The sequence below is a fragment of the Rhincodon typus genome, chromosome 44, assembly GCF_021869965.1.
Source record: "Rhincodon typus isolate 14 chromosome 44, sRhiTyp1.1, whole genome shotgun sequence".
In the NCBI taxonomy this organism is placed as follows: domain Eukaryota; kingdom Metazoa; phylum Chordata; class Chondrichthyes; order Orectolobiformes; family Rhincodontidae; genus Rhincodon; species Rhincodon typus.
The window spans coordinates 122,097-134,099 of NC_063375.1; the positions used below are offsets into that span (position 1 = coordinate 122,097).

Genomic DNA, 12,003 nt, shown 5'->3' on the forward strand with positions numbered 1-12,003 from the left:
GCCCCCACACCCCCTCCCTATCCCTATCACCTCCTCCAGCCCCCACACCCCCTCCCTATCCCTATCACCTCCTCCAGCCCCCACATCCCCTCCCTATCACCATCACCTCCTCCAACCACTACACCCCCTCCCTATTCCTGTCACCTCTTCCAGCCCCCTACACCCCCTCCCTATCCCTGTCCCCTCCTCCCCTCCCCTACACCCCCTCCCTATCACCTCCTCCAGCCCCTACACCCCCTCCCTAGCCCTGTCTCCTGTTCCAGCCCGTTTGTAGGTAGTACCTGCGTGGGACTTGCTGGTCAGCATATTGGACTGAGACAGTGTATGGTCCCTCATGAGTTGGTACGTAGTTCACAGTTTTGGTTTGGTCGAGGTTGTCAATAATTTCAACGGGCTCCACAACTCCTGTTGGGTGGGGAAAGGTGAGTGGGTGCTAACGTTGAAACAAACAAACCTTACCATCACAAACACCTGACTGAGATTCAACTAATCTAATCCCAAATCTCACCGGAAAACCAGAGGCTTTACTTAAAGCTTTGCTCAGGGACGGGAATGCCAAGAATTATTGCCCTGTCCCAGGAGACAGGAGCAGGGATGTCTTGCTGTAGCTGTACTGGGGCCATGGTGTAGGCCACACCTGGAGTACTGTGCGCGCTGTTTTGGGGTCTCCCTGTCTGAGGAAGGATGTTCTGGTGATGGAGGGAGCGCAGTGAAGGTTTACCAGACTGATTCTGGGATGACAGGGCTGACGTATGAAGAGAGACCAGAATGGTTAGGACTATATTCACTGGAGTTTCAAAAAATGAGGAGGATCTCATAGAAACTGATAAAATTGTAACAGGAGTAGACAGGGTAAACACAGGAAGGATGTTCACGATGACCAGGGAGTCCAGAACCAGGGGCCCACAGTCTAAGGAAACAGGGCAGGCCAGTTAGGACAGAGCTGAGGAGAGATGTCTTCATCCGGAGAGTCGGTAGCCCCTGGAAATCTCTGCCATTAAATGCAATCAGAGCTAAAACACTGCACGTTTCGAGAAGGAGTTGGAGATAGTTCTTAGGGCTAAAGGGGTCAAAGGATATGGGGAGAGAAAGCGGGAACAGGGGACTGAGTTTGTTAATCAGCCATCACCATATTGAATGGGGAGGGGGGGGTTGGGAAGGCTCAAAGGGCCGAATGGCCTACTCCTGCTCCTGTTTTCTTTTTAAAATCAGTTTGATGGGAACACAAGCTACAAAAGGAGGATAGAAAAAAAAAGTCGGGGGGGCGGCAGTGGACACAAGAGGGAAGTGCCAAGAGGCTGGGTACTGCTTTGTTCCTCACCTCTAGCAACCAAACAAGGGTGCAGTCAGGGTGCATAGTGGGTGGGGGGTGACTACTGCCATCCTGACCTCCACCACCACCACCCCAAACACATCCGGGGCCAAAGCCTCACCTTTAGGCCCCACCACGCTGACATTCAGCGGGGCCGCTCCGGCCTTGCTGGCGTCCACCGTGAAGCACTGTGGGACATTAGCACGGACGTTGTTCCCCAAACCAGGCCCCAGGCACTTCACCTTCGTGGGATCCACTGTGTCGGTCACTGGAACTTTGAACGGGCTTCCTGAAGCGAGAGAGGGATGGTGGGAGAGATAAAAATCCAATCCAGAGGCATCACTCAGCAAAAAGGGTGCAGGAGCTGGGAGTAGTTGGGGAGAACAGATTAGGAATAGAGAGATGGAGAAAGAGAATGAGAAAGGGAATAGAGTCAGAGAAAGATGAGGACAGACTTGTGGATAGAGAGAAACAAAGAGACGAGAAAGAAAGGAAGGAAGGACAGGAGAAAGATAGAGGAAAAAGAGAGACCAGGGTAGGCGGGCAGAAAGACAGACAGGAGAGACAAGGAAAGAGAGGAAAAAGATCAAAAGAAAGAAGGAAATAGAGAGGGGGGAGGGAGAGATGGAGGAAGGAAATTGAGGCTAAGAAGGAAGGAGAGTGTTGGGAGAGAGGCAAGCAGATTGGAGACAGAATAATTCCTCACCTGGGATTTGTTGGCCCCCGTAGGTGATGACCACATCGTAAGTGCCAGCTTCGTAGGGCACATACTCCACTGAGCAGCTGCCATCTTTGTTGTCCTTGCAGGTGATCTTGGCCTCGGAGGGTCCCTCCACAGCTAGGCCCAGGCCTCCTGTTCCCGCATTCCTGAGGACAAGGGACAAATATGTCGGTGTGCTCCATGGAGTCAGCGACATTTGCATTCCTGAGGCTGCCTAGAGCCTGCCCACTGTCCCGCAAAAAGAAAAGGCCTCGAGCAGCTGAAGGCCCCATTTCCATAGCAACCTCCCAACCAGGCAGGAAACGGAGCACCTAATTCACACACAGGAAGCTCCCGAGCTCCACACATAGATCCAGAAGGTGTGGAATTTTGATGAGGGTTTAATATTGGACACCCAAGAAGGACGACCAAGCACCCTACCCCGACAAGTAACCTCCCACCCCACCCCAACCACTCCAAATAAATGTGGTCACCTCCCAATCCCACCCCAAGGAGCCGCACACGGTGCGTCACTTTGACAGCGGAGGGCAGGGGGTATCCAAACCCTACATTTTGGTAAAGGGAGGGTCCCCAGAGAGATGGGGGTTCCCAGGGGGGTGGGTCCCTCAGCCAGGCCTGGCCTACCTAGTCTCCACAGTGAATTTGTTGGGGCGGTTGCTAATTCCTCCATCGAGGCCTGGCCCGTAGGCCCGAACCCGGCTTGGATCACAGCCCTCAGTGACCGGCACCCGGAATGGACTGCTCGGAACGGGAGCCTCATCGTAGACCACATCGATGGTGTGTACCCCTAGGGTGTCAGAGGAGAGGGGAGGGGAGGGAGGGAGGGAGAGAGAGAGACAGAAAGTGAGGGGACAGGGAGGCGGAGAGAGAGAGAGTGAGATGTGATAAGTAAACTCAGTCGATTTGAAGCAGCGAGTTCTGGTCTCCAAAATCCATTGGGAATGCTGTGCACAGTTCCCGTATCCCTAACCCACTCAGAATACTGCGCATAGTTCCTATCTCCACATCTGACTGGGAATAAAACATTCCGAGCTCTGTATCCCACTGGGAATTACTGTGCACAGTTCCCATCTCCACAATTTACTAGGAATACCGTACACAGCTGCCTTCTCCACATCCCACTGGGAATACCATGCACAGTTCCTATCTCTGTATCCACTGAGAATGCTATGCACTGTTCCTGTCTCTGTATCCCACTGGGAAAACTGTGCGCAGTTCTTGCATCCCTAACCCACTGGGAAGACTGCGCAGTTCCCCATCTCCACATCCGACTGGGAATATCATGCATTGTTCTTGTCTCCCTGTCTCCTGGGAATACCACGCACAGTTGCTATCTCTATATCCAAGTGGGAATGCTGTGCACAGTTCCCATCTCCATGTCCCATTAGAAATGCTGCACAACATTCCCATTTCCATATTCCACCTCATGTTCCTCTGCTGATCCAACCTGCTCACCCTTTCCTCGGGAGACGGACCGGACACCAGCCGAGGGAACTTTTTCTGAACTGGCTCCAATTTGACCCAGAGAAACAGACATTGCAGAGCGTCAGAGGGAGCTCCCTACCTTCCTCAAACGGGGTGTACTCGACTTTGTAGGTGCCATCTCCTTTATCCTGGATCACGGCGTCAGTGTGAGTGCCTGAGGGGTTAGTAATACGGGCTTTAACGTGGTTTCCACCCGTCTTTGTCACACTCCGAGCATCAACATTGAAATCCGTAGTGGCCTCTCGGAAAACACCTGGAGGAGGATGAACGGGAATGAGGATTCAGTGGGAGGAGGTGTGTGGAAGAGGGTGAGAAAGAGAATTAATTATCTTCAGGTCCATAACAAAGCCTTTCCTGAAGACCCGAAGCCTCAGGCCTAGCTCTGGCCACTGACCAGAAAAGCCTTTCTTCCTCCCCCCGCCATCAAACAGCCCCAGTACGAAAGCCTCCTCTCTCATTGGTGGAGGAAGGTAGTCACAAACTTCAACCACAATTCAACAGCGATCAAGCAAACATTCGACCCATTGCTCCCAGGGCTGGCCCAGTGACTCAGCAAGTGGCACTTGCCCTCCCCTTCTCTCCCCCGAGGAAGATGCACATTCATCCTTTTCAGATAAAAATATAACTCCCCCTTTCCCCCACCACTGATTGCAGCCACAAGCCCCCCTCCCCACGCTCTCTGGCAGTGCATTCCAGACCTTAACCACTCGCTGTGTGTTGCCCTTTTAGCCGATGGCCTCCAGGCTGTGTCCCCTCTGACTCTCAATTCTTATACCAACAGGGAATAGTTTCTCCCTGTCTGTTCCCTCCCAGCAGCACCCCCGCCTTCTTGTGGTTCTGAACACGCCTCGATCGAATCTCCCTCTCGGGATTCTCCCTGTCACGGACGGCAGTCCCAGCTTCTCCAACCTCTCCACGTCACTGAAGCCCCCTACCACCACGACCACACTCCCCCCATTACATTCCCGTGAATCTTCCCTGCAGAAGGGCTTTGTAGGACGTGGCAGAGATAGGGAGGTGGTGTAGGGGCTGGAGGGGGTGACAGGGATAGAGAGGGGGGTAGGAGGAGGTGTCAGGCAGGGAGGGGGTGTAGGGGGCTGGAGGAGATGACAGAGATAGGGAGGGGGAATAGGGGACTGGAGGAGGTGACAGGGATAGGGAGGGGATGTAGGGGCTGGAGGAGGTGACAGGGATAGGGAGGGGGAATAGGGGACTGGAGGAGGTGACAGGGATAGGGAGGGGATGTAGTGGCTGGAGGAGGTGACAGATGGAGGGAGTGTCAGACACATGGATGTGGGGGCCTCACCTCGGGACTCGACCCCAGGGCCGTAGACTTTGATGGCAGACGTATCAACAGCTGGTTCGACCTGAAGCTTGGCGGGGAAGTTTGGCACAGGTTGTCCCCCGTAGTTGATGGTGATGGTGTAGGTGCCTGGATACAATGGGATGTAAGTGATGGTGTAGGTGCCATCTCCATTATCCTGGATCAGAACCTCTGCTGGGGCTCCCGACTCCGAAGTGATCTCAATGTTGAGTTCCCCAAGGCCGGCGCCTGCACAGTCCACGACAAAATCTCCGGATTCTCCGACCCGGCCTCGCTCCAGGCCCGGGCCCCAGGCCTTCACTTTAGACGGGTCGAAGGAGGCTTTGATGCTGGCCTTGAAGGGTGAGCTGGGGATGTGTGAGCCAGCGAACAGGATGTTGATCAGATAGTCACCAGGCTCAGTGGGCAGATACGACACCGAGCATGTACCATCGCCATTGTCCAAGCACTCGATCTTCGCTTCACAAGGACCCTCCACAGTCAGGCCAAGTCCTCCCGTCCCCGCACCTTTGGTATCAATGGTGAAGGGGGCCGGAGACCCCACAACTCCCCCTCTCAGGCCTGGCCCATATGCTTTCACCTGAGCAGCAAGGGCAAAATAGAACAGACATCAATCCCAGGTCATTAACTTTAGCCATTCTCACTCTCCTGGACTGACTCAGCGCCAAGGAAGCGCCGCGCTGTCCGAGGGAGCGCCGCGCTGTCGGAGGGTCGGCGCCGAGGGAGCACCGCGCTGTCGGAGGGTCGGCACCGAGGGTGCGCCGCGCTGTCGGAGGGTCGGCACCGAGGGAGCGCCGCGCTGTCGGAGGGTCGGTGCCGAGGGAGCGCAGCGCTGTCGGAGGGTCGGTGCCGAGGGGTGCACGAGCATTGGAGTGTCAGCGCCGAGAGGTGTGCCTCACCTTGGATGGGTTGGAGGGAGCGACTGCCTCCAGTGGGAAGGGGCTGCCTGGCACTGGGATGCCATCGTAGGTCAGATCCACCTGGTAGGTTCCCTCGTCCCTTGGGATAAACTTGACGATGCTGTTGTCAGGGCTGAGACCTGGCTCCACCTTGCAGGGCACAGACTTATTTGCTGGTCCTGTGATCTTGGCGTTCACTTTGCCTTGTCCACCTGCACCTTTGGACTTCACTGTGAACTCCTGGTCAGTTCCCACCTCGACCTCTGCCAGGCCACAGGCAGGGAACACAGAAAGAGAAGTGAAAGGCCTTGATGGAGCCAATCTGCCCTCACCACCCCCACCCCAGGGACGGACAGCACTGGCATCACAAATTCTTCCCACCTGCTAACACCCCCCGCCTCCTGAGAAGTGGCAACGTCACCAAATTGGTCACACCTTTGACAATTGGCTCAACAATGGGTGGCTGGTTGTGCATGACCTTTGAGAGTTACTTCGTTCGAAACATTAAGGCACCGAACAAGGCATTATGCGGACTGACAATCCTGCCATTGACACAGCTCGCAAATCCAAAGCAGCAGGCACAGTCGCAGCATTGTGTATACACACACACCCAGGTGGAAAGAAAGCAGAGTTTCAGTCTATTTAGCAATTTATTTAAGGGCAAACCACTTTTAAAAGCAAAGTCCATCTACAACAAGCATGTACCCAATTCAGGAACAAAAATAACTCAGAGGGTAGCAACGACGGTGACACAAAGAATTGGCAGAGGGATATAGACAGGTTAAACGAATATAATGTGGGGAAAAGTGAGGTTATGCACTTTGCCAGGAAGAATAAAAGGAGGTGAATATTATTGAAATGGAGAAAGACTGCAGAAAGCTGCAGAACAGTGGAATCTGGGAGTTTCTATCCATGAACCACAAAAAGCTAGCAGCCAAGTTTTAGCGAGTAATAGGGAAAGCACATGGAACGTTGGTCTTTGTTCTAAAGGGAATGGAGTATTTAAGGAGGGTTTAGCTAAAACTGTACAAGGCACTAGTCAGACCACAGCTGGAATACTGTCAACAGTTTAGGGTCCTTTATCTGTGGAAAGATAGACTGGCGTTTGAGCCAGTCCAGAGAAGATTCACTTGGCTGACCCCAGGTAGAGAAAGACTGTTTTATGAGGAGAGGGTGAGTACGTTGGTACCTGAACAACCTGTTAAGTCAGACTCTCAGATGCAGTCAATCAGCAAACACCACCGCCCAGACATAAACCCCTCATCTGGCCCCCTCAGCAACCCCACCCCCCCCCACGCTGCAAAGTTTGAACATTGCACTCACTGTCGCTGAGGCCATTAACCTTGATCTTGTTCATGTCCAGAGTTGGAGAGACCCCAACATTGAAGGGGCTTTTGGGGATATTGTCACCTCCATATGTCACGCCGACTCCCAGGGTGCCCTGCGTCAATGGGGGGAGAGGGTGTGGGGGAAGAGGGTGGGGAGGGGTTGGAAGAATAAACCACGACATGTCAGAACCTGATCCAGAAATCAGACTCAGTCACTCAGCATCCCCACTACCCCTCCTCGAGCCTGTCACACAGGAAAAGAGGCCATTTGGCCCCCCTCCTCGAGGCTGTTACACAGGAACAGAAGGCCATTCAGCCCCCTCCTCGACCCTGTTACACAGGAACAGGACACCATTTGGTTCCCCTCCTTGACCCTGTTACACAGGAACAGGAAGCCATTCAGCCCCCTCCTCGAGCCTGTTATACAGGAACAGAGGCCATTCTGCCAGCGCGATGACACAGTAAAAATGACCTTCTGCAAATAGCAGCCAATACCGAGTCAATTGAAGGTTTTAAATCCAAGAAACTGGGAGAATCTTTTTAACCGAACGGTGCCGAGTAAATCAGGGTGATGGTGGACACTCGGAGTTTGGTCACAGGCCAGTCCTGAGGTCATTGAGATGTGGCACCCACTCCGTTGGGGCCTGCTCGTGTCATCATGGTGACAGGTACGATGGGGCTGAATGGCCTCAGCTCCTGACATCTGTGAGGGAAGCTCTGAAGGCCAGAGCAAGGCAGAGAGACCTACCTGCTGTACAGGCGTGTATCGGACAGTGTAGGTGTCATCATGGTTATCGAGGATGTCAAAGTCACGCACTGCCTCAGCTTTAGTCGGCCCCGTGAACTGCACATTGGCCTTGGCCTTTCCAGCTCCTTTTGTATGAATCGTGAAGTGGGTGGGCTTCCCCATCTCTACCCCTGGATGGAGAGATGGTGGGGGTGGGGGAGAGAGAGAGGGGGCGAGAGACGGAGAGGGGAGAGATGGAGGGGGCGGGTGGAGAGACGGAGGTGGGGGTTGGGGGAGAGAGAGAGGAAATGGTTACTCAGAGCAGAGACTCCACACTCTGTAACTGGACCAAAGTAACTCCATCCCCAACTCACTTCCACCCAGACAGAGTCTTGTCCCCATTCAGCCCATTGACTCTATGCTGGCTCCCTGCAACAACAACTGAGCCCACCCCTAACCTGTGCAGCATGGGCAACGGCACACAATTTCCCCACCCTCAGCACTCACACATTCCCCCCCCCCAACTCAATCAACACGCAAACCCCCCCACCCTCAGCACACAACCCCCCCAACTCGATGAACACACTAACACCACGTTCAACACTCTCCCTCCACCCACCATCACACAGCAGCGGCAGTGTGCACCGTCCACACCCCACACTGCAGTGACTCACCCAGGATCCTCCGACAGCACCTTCCAAACCTGTCACCTGCACCCAGTGAAGGACAAGGAGCTGCAGACTTCACCCCCTGCAAACTCCCCTCTGAGCCCACATCCCTCACATTCCCTGTCCCTCACACCTTCCCGGTCTTCCTCTCCCTCTCCCTCCTCCCCATCATTTTCCCACACCTGGCCTGAATGCTGCCTTACCATTGCGGCTGACCCCAGGTCCATCCACCTTTACTTTGCTGGCATCGTGTGCAGGATCGACCTTTACCCTCAGGGGGCTCATTGGAATTGCCTGTGGGACAGGAAACATCACAGGTTTACACCGACACGGAGTGTGGGTCACCCCCTCCGCCCCTTACACCCCTCCCTATCTCTGTCACCTCCTCCAGCCCCCTACACCCTTTCCCATCTCTGTAACCTGCCCCTCCCCTGTTCAGATAGACCCTCCCACTGCGCATACTGACCTGGTCAGCGAACAGGACCATGATGGTGTAGTGACCAGCTCCCGGGGGGGTATACTTCACTGTGAATGTGTCATTGTCGTTACGGATAATGTCAAAATCAATATCTGCCTCAGCAGGTCCCACAACCCCAGGGGCACACTTTATCCCAATACTCACATCACCTGCAGAAACAGGGAGGAAGTGGGTTAGAATCATATCAGCACAGCAAGGGGGTGGGAGCAGAGACGGGGTGGTACAGAGCGAGAGAGCGGGAGGGGGACACAGACTGAGAGAGGGGTACACAGAGAGAAGGAGAGGGGGCCACAGAGAGAGAATAGGGTGGACACAGTGAGAGGGAGGGAGAGGGCGACACAGAGAAAGGGACGGAGCGGGGGATACAGAGAGAGAGAGACACGGGGGAACACAGAGACAGAGGGACGCAGAAAGAGAGGGAGAGGTGGACACAGAGTGGTGGGGACACAGAGAGAGAGAAACTCAGACAATGATAGACACAATCACCTCGCGACAGAACATCCTGATTGCAGCCTGTCTGGAAACTTTTGTCCAGTATTCCTGACTGAGGAGCATGATAAGGCCATTCAGCTGATCGAGTCTGTGCTAGCCCTCTGCACAAACCATTCATCCACTCGGCCTCTGCTCACCCACACAGACCCTGAACCTTTACTGCCCGCCCTAAGGGCATTGTGGGTCAACCTACAGCATATGGACTGCAGTGGTTCAAGAAGGCAGCTCACCCCGAACTTCTCAATGGGGGCAATTACGGGCAGGGTAATAAATGCTGGCCCAGCCAGTGACACCCACGTCCCACAAATGACTAAAAGAAACTTCTGATAATGATCCAACTCCCTGGGAAGTCTGGGTTAAACCTGCCTCCCCACCTCACCCCTCCGCGCTCTCTGGCAGCACATTCTAGACCCTAACTGCCTCTCCACGTTGCCCTTTTGGCCAATCACCTTCAAACTGTGTCCCCTCTGACTCTCAATCCTTCCACCAACAGGGAATGGTTTCTTCCTCCATCTGCTCCCTCCCTGACCCACCTCATGGTTCGAACACATGTAAATCAAATCTCTCTCTTGGAGAAGAACATCATGAAAACCCTACAGTGTGGAAGCAGGCCATTTGGCCCATCGAGTCTTCACCGACGCTCTGAAAAGCATCCCATTCCGAACCACTCCCCCCCACAACCTATCCCTGTAACCCTGCATTCCCCATGGCTAACCCACCCTAACCTGCACATCCCTGGACACTATGGGACAATTTAGCACGGCCAATCCACCCTAACCCGCACATACTTGGGCACCACGGGACAATTTAGCACGGCCAGTCCACCCTAACCCGCACATCCCTGGGTACTACGGGACAACTTAGCACAGCCAGTCCACCCTAACCCACATATCCCTGGACACTATGGGACAATTTATCACAGCCAATCCACCCTAACCCACACATCCCTGGGCACTACGGGACAATTTATCACAGCCAATCCACCCTAACCTGCATATCTTTGGACTGTGGGAGGAAACTGGAGCACCCAGCGGAAACCCACGCAGACACGGGGAGACGTCTGCTTCAATAACACCCTCTCCCTCGGCCCATCCTGCCCACACAATTACACACAAATGTCACTCTACCTCCCCTGCCCCCACCTGTTCCTGCACCCTGCTATCATTTCTCTGTGTCCAGCCATAGACAGGGTGTTACCATGGAGTGGGGAGGAAGGTACAGGGAGGTGGTGTGGTGGGGGGAGAGATTTAAGGGTCTGCGAGGGATGGGGTGTGTGGGAGATGTAAGGGTCTGCGAGGGATGGCGGGGTGTGGGAGATGTAAGGGCGTACGAGGGATGGGGGGATGTGGGAGATGTAAGGGTCTGCGAGGGATGGGGGGATGGTGTGGGAGATGTAAGGGCGTACGAGGGAGGGGGGGGTGTGGGAGATGTAAGGGCGTACGAGGGATGGCGGCGGTGGGGGGGATGGTGGTGGTGGTGTCTCACCTTGCCCAGCCTCTGCACAGTCCACTGTGAAGTACGTTGGTTCAAAGGCCTTGAGCCCAGTCTTGGCCACTCCTGGCCCGTGAACTTTGACCTTCTCTGGGTGACTGCCCGCTCCGACATTGACCTGAAAAAGAGAAGGTGAGGCATGAGGGTGTGGGGGAGGGAGGGATGGGGGGAGGTGGGGAAAGATCAGGGAAAGAGGAGTGAGGGAGTGAGGGGGGGTGAACAGAGTGAGGAGAGGGGAAGAAAGGACGCAAGTGGGGATAGGAAGCAAGAGTCGGGGGTGCAGGAGAGAGAGAGACAGAGCTGGGTGAGGGTTGGGGGAAGAGTGCGGAGAAGTAGGGGTCAGGGGAGGGGGGAGGTTGGGGATAAAAACGCAGACACTTACCCGGAAGGGGCTCTTGGGAATGTTGACCCCTCCCCAGGAGACCATCACAGTGTGTTTGAGCGGTTTCTTTGGGGAGTAGGAGCAGGAATATGTCCCATCTTTATTATCCTTCACCTTCACATCGATAGGTAACCCCTCAGTGTCCTAGAGGGAGGGAGCGAGGCAGATAGGAGTGAATGGTGGAGGCACATGGACTGACGGGCAGACAGGCACACGGAGGGACAGGCACACGGACAGACAGACAGGCACACGGACGGACAGGCACACGGACGGATGGACACGGTGGAAATGCTGCGAGTTGGACCTTACGTACCTGACCGTACACCTTCAGGTCGGCATTCCCACCCTGTTTGGCATCAACCGTGAACTCAGCGAGTTTGTTAATGACTGTCCCTGTGCTCTCTAGACCAGGACCGTAGGCTCGTACCTGCCGGGGGTAGGGGAGACAGACAGAGACAGAGAGTGAGTCAACGCTCCGACATACCCAACGGAGTTTTGTGGGGGGAAGGGGGATGTTCCAGAACGACATCCTAAAGAACAATCTGGGAATTGGGGAGAGGGGGGAGTCCGGACCCTGGTCTGACTCTGTGGTGAGCTCAATCCTTCTCCTTCTTCCACGACCCACCCCATTTCCATTACTTCCTCCCCTCACACTCCCAGGGGGATATATATACCCCTCTCACAGCCCAGGTGGTA

General features: G+C 54.8%; 1 protein-coding gene across 1 annotated transcript in view; it reads right to left on the reverse strand.

Moving 5' to 3' along the window:
* LOC109926218 (filamin-A-like) overlaps positions 1-12,003 on the reverse strand; it is a 40,192-nt gene that overhangs the window by 25,137 nt on the left and 3,052 nt on the right. Inside the window, exons 5-18 of the mRNA XM_048619923.1 lie at positions 11,621-11,734; positions 11,308-11,451; positions 10,920-11,043; positions 8,931-9,091; positions 8,668-8,758; positions 7,818-7,987; positions 7,065-7,182; positions 5,742-6,004; positions 4,825-5,422; positions 3,598-3,771; positions 2,658-2,820; positions 2,019-2,179; positions 1,434-1,601; positions 282-405 (exon numbers count right to left, since the gene is read on the reverse strand). Coding sequence (XP_048475880.1) covers positions 282-405; positions 1,434-1,601; positions 2,019-2,179; positions 2,658-2,820; positions 3,598-3,771; positions 4,825-5,422; positions 5,742-6,004; positions 7,065-7,182; positions 7,818-7,987; positions 8,668-8,758; positions 8,931-9,091; positions 10,920-11,043; positions 11,308-11,451; positions 11,621-11,734 — 2,573 coding nt within the window. The remainder of the gene's footprint in view (positions 1-281; positions 406-1,433; positions 1,602-2,018; positions 2,180-2,657; positions 2,821-3,597; positions 3,772-4,824; positions 5,423-5,741; positions 6,005-7,064; positions 7,183-7,817; positions 7,988-8,667; positions 8,759-8,930; positions 9,092-10,919; positions 11,044-11,307; positions 11,452-11,620; positions 11,735-12,003) is intronic.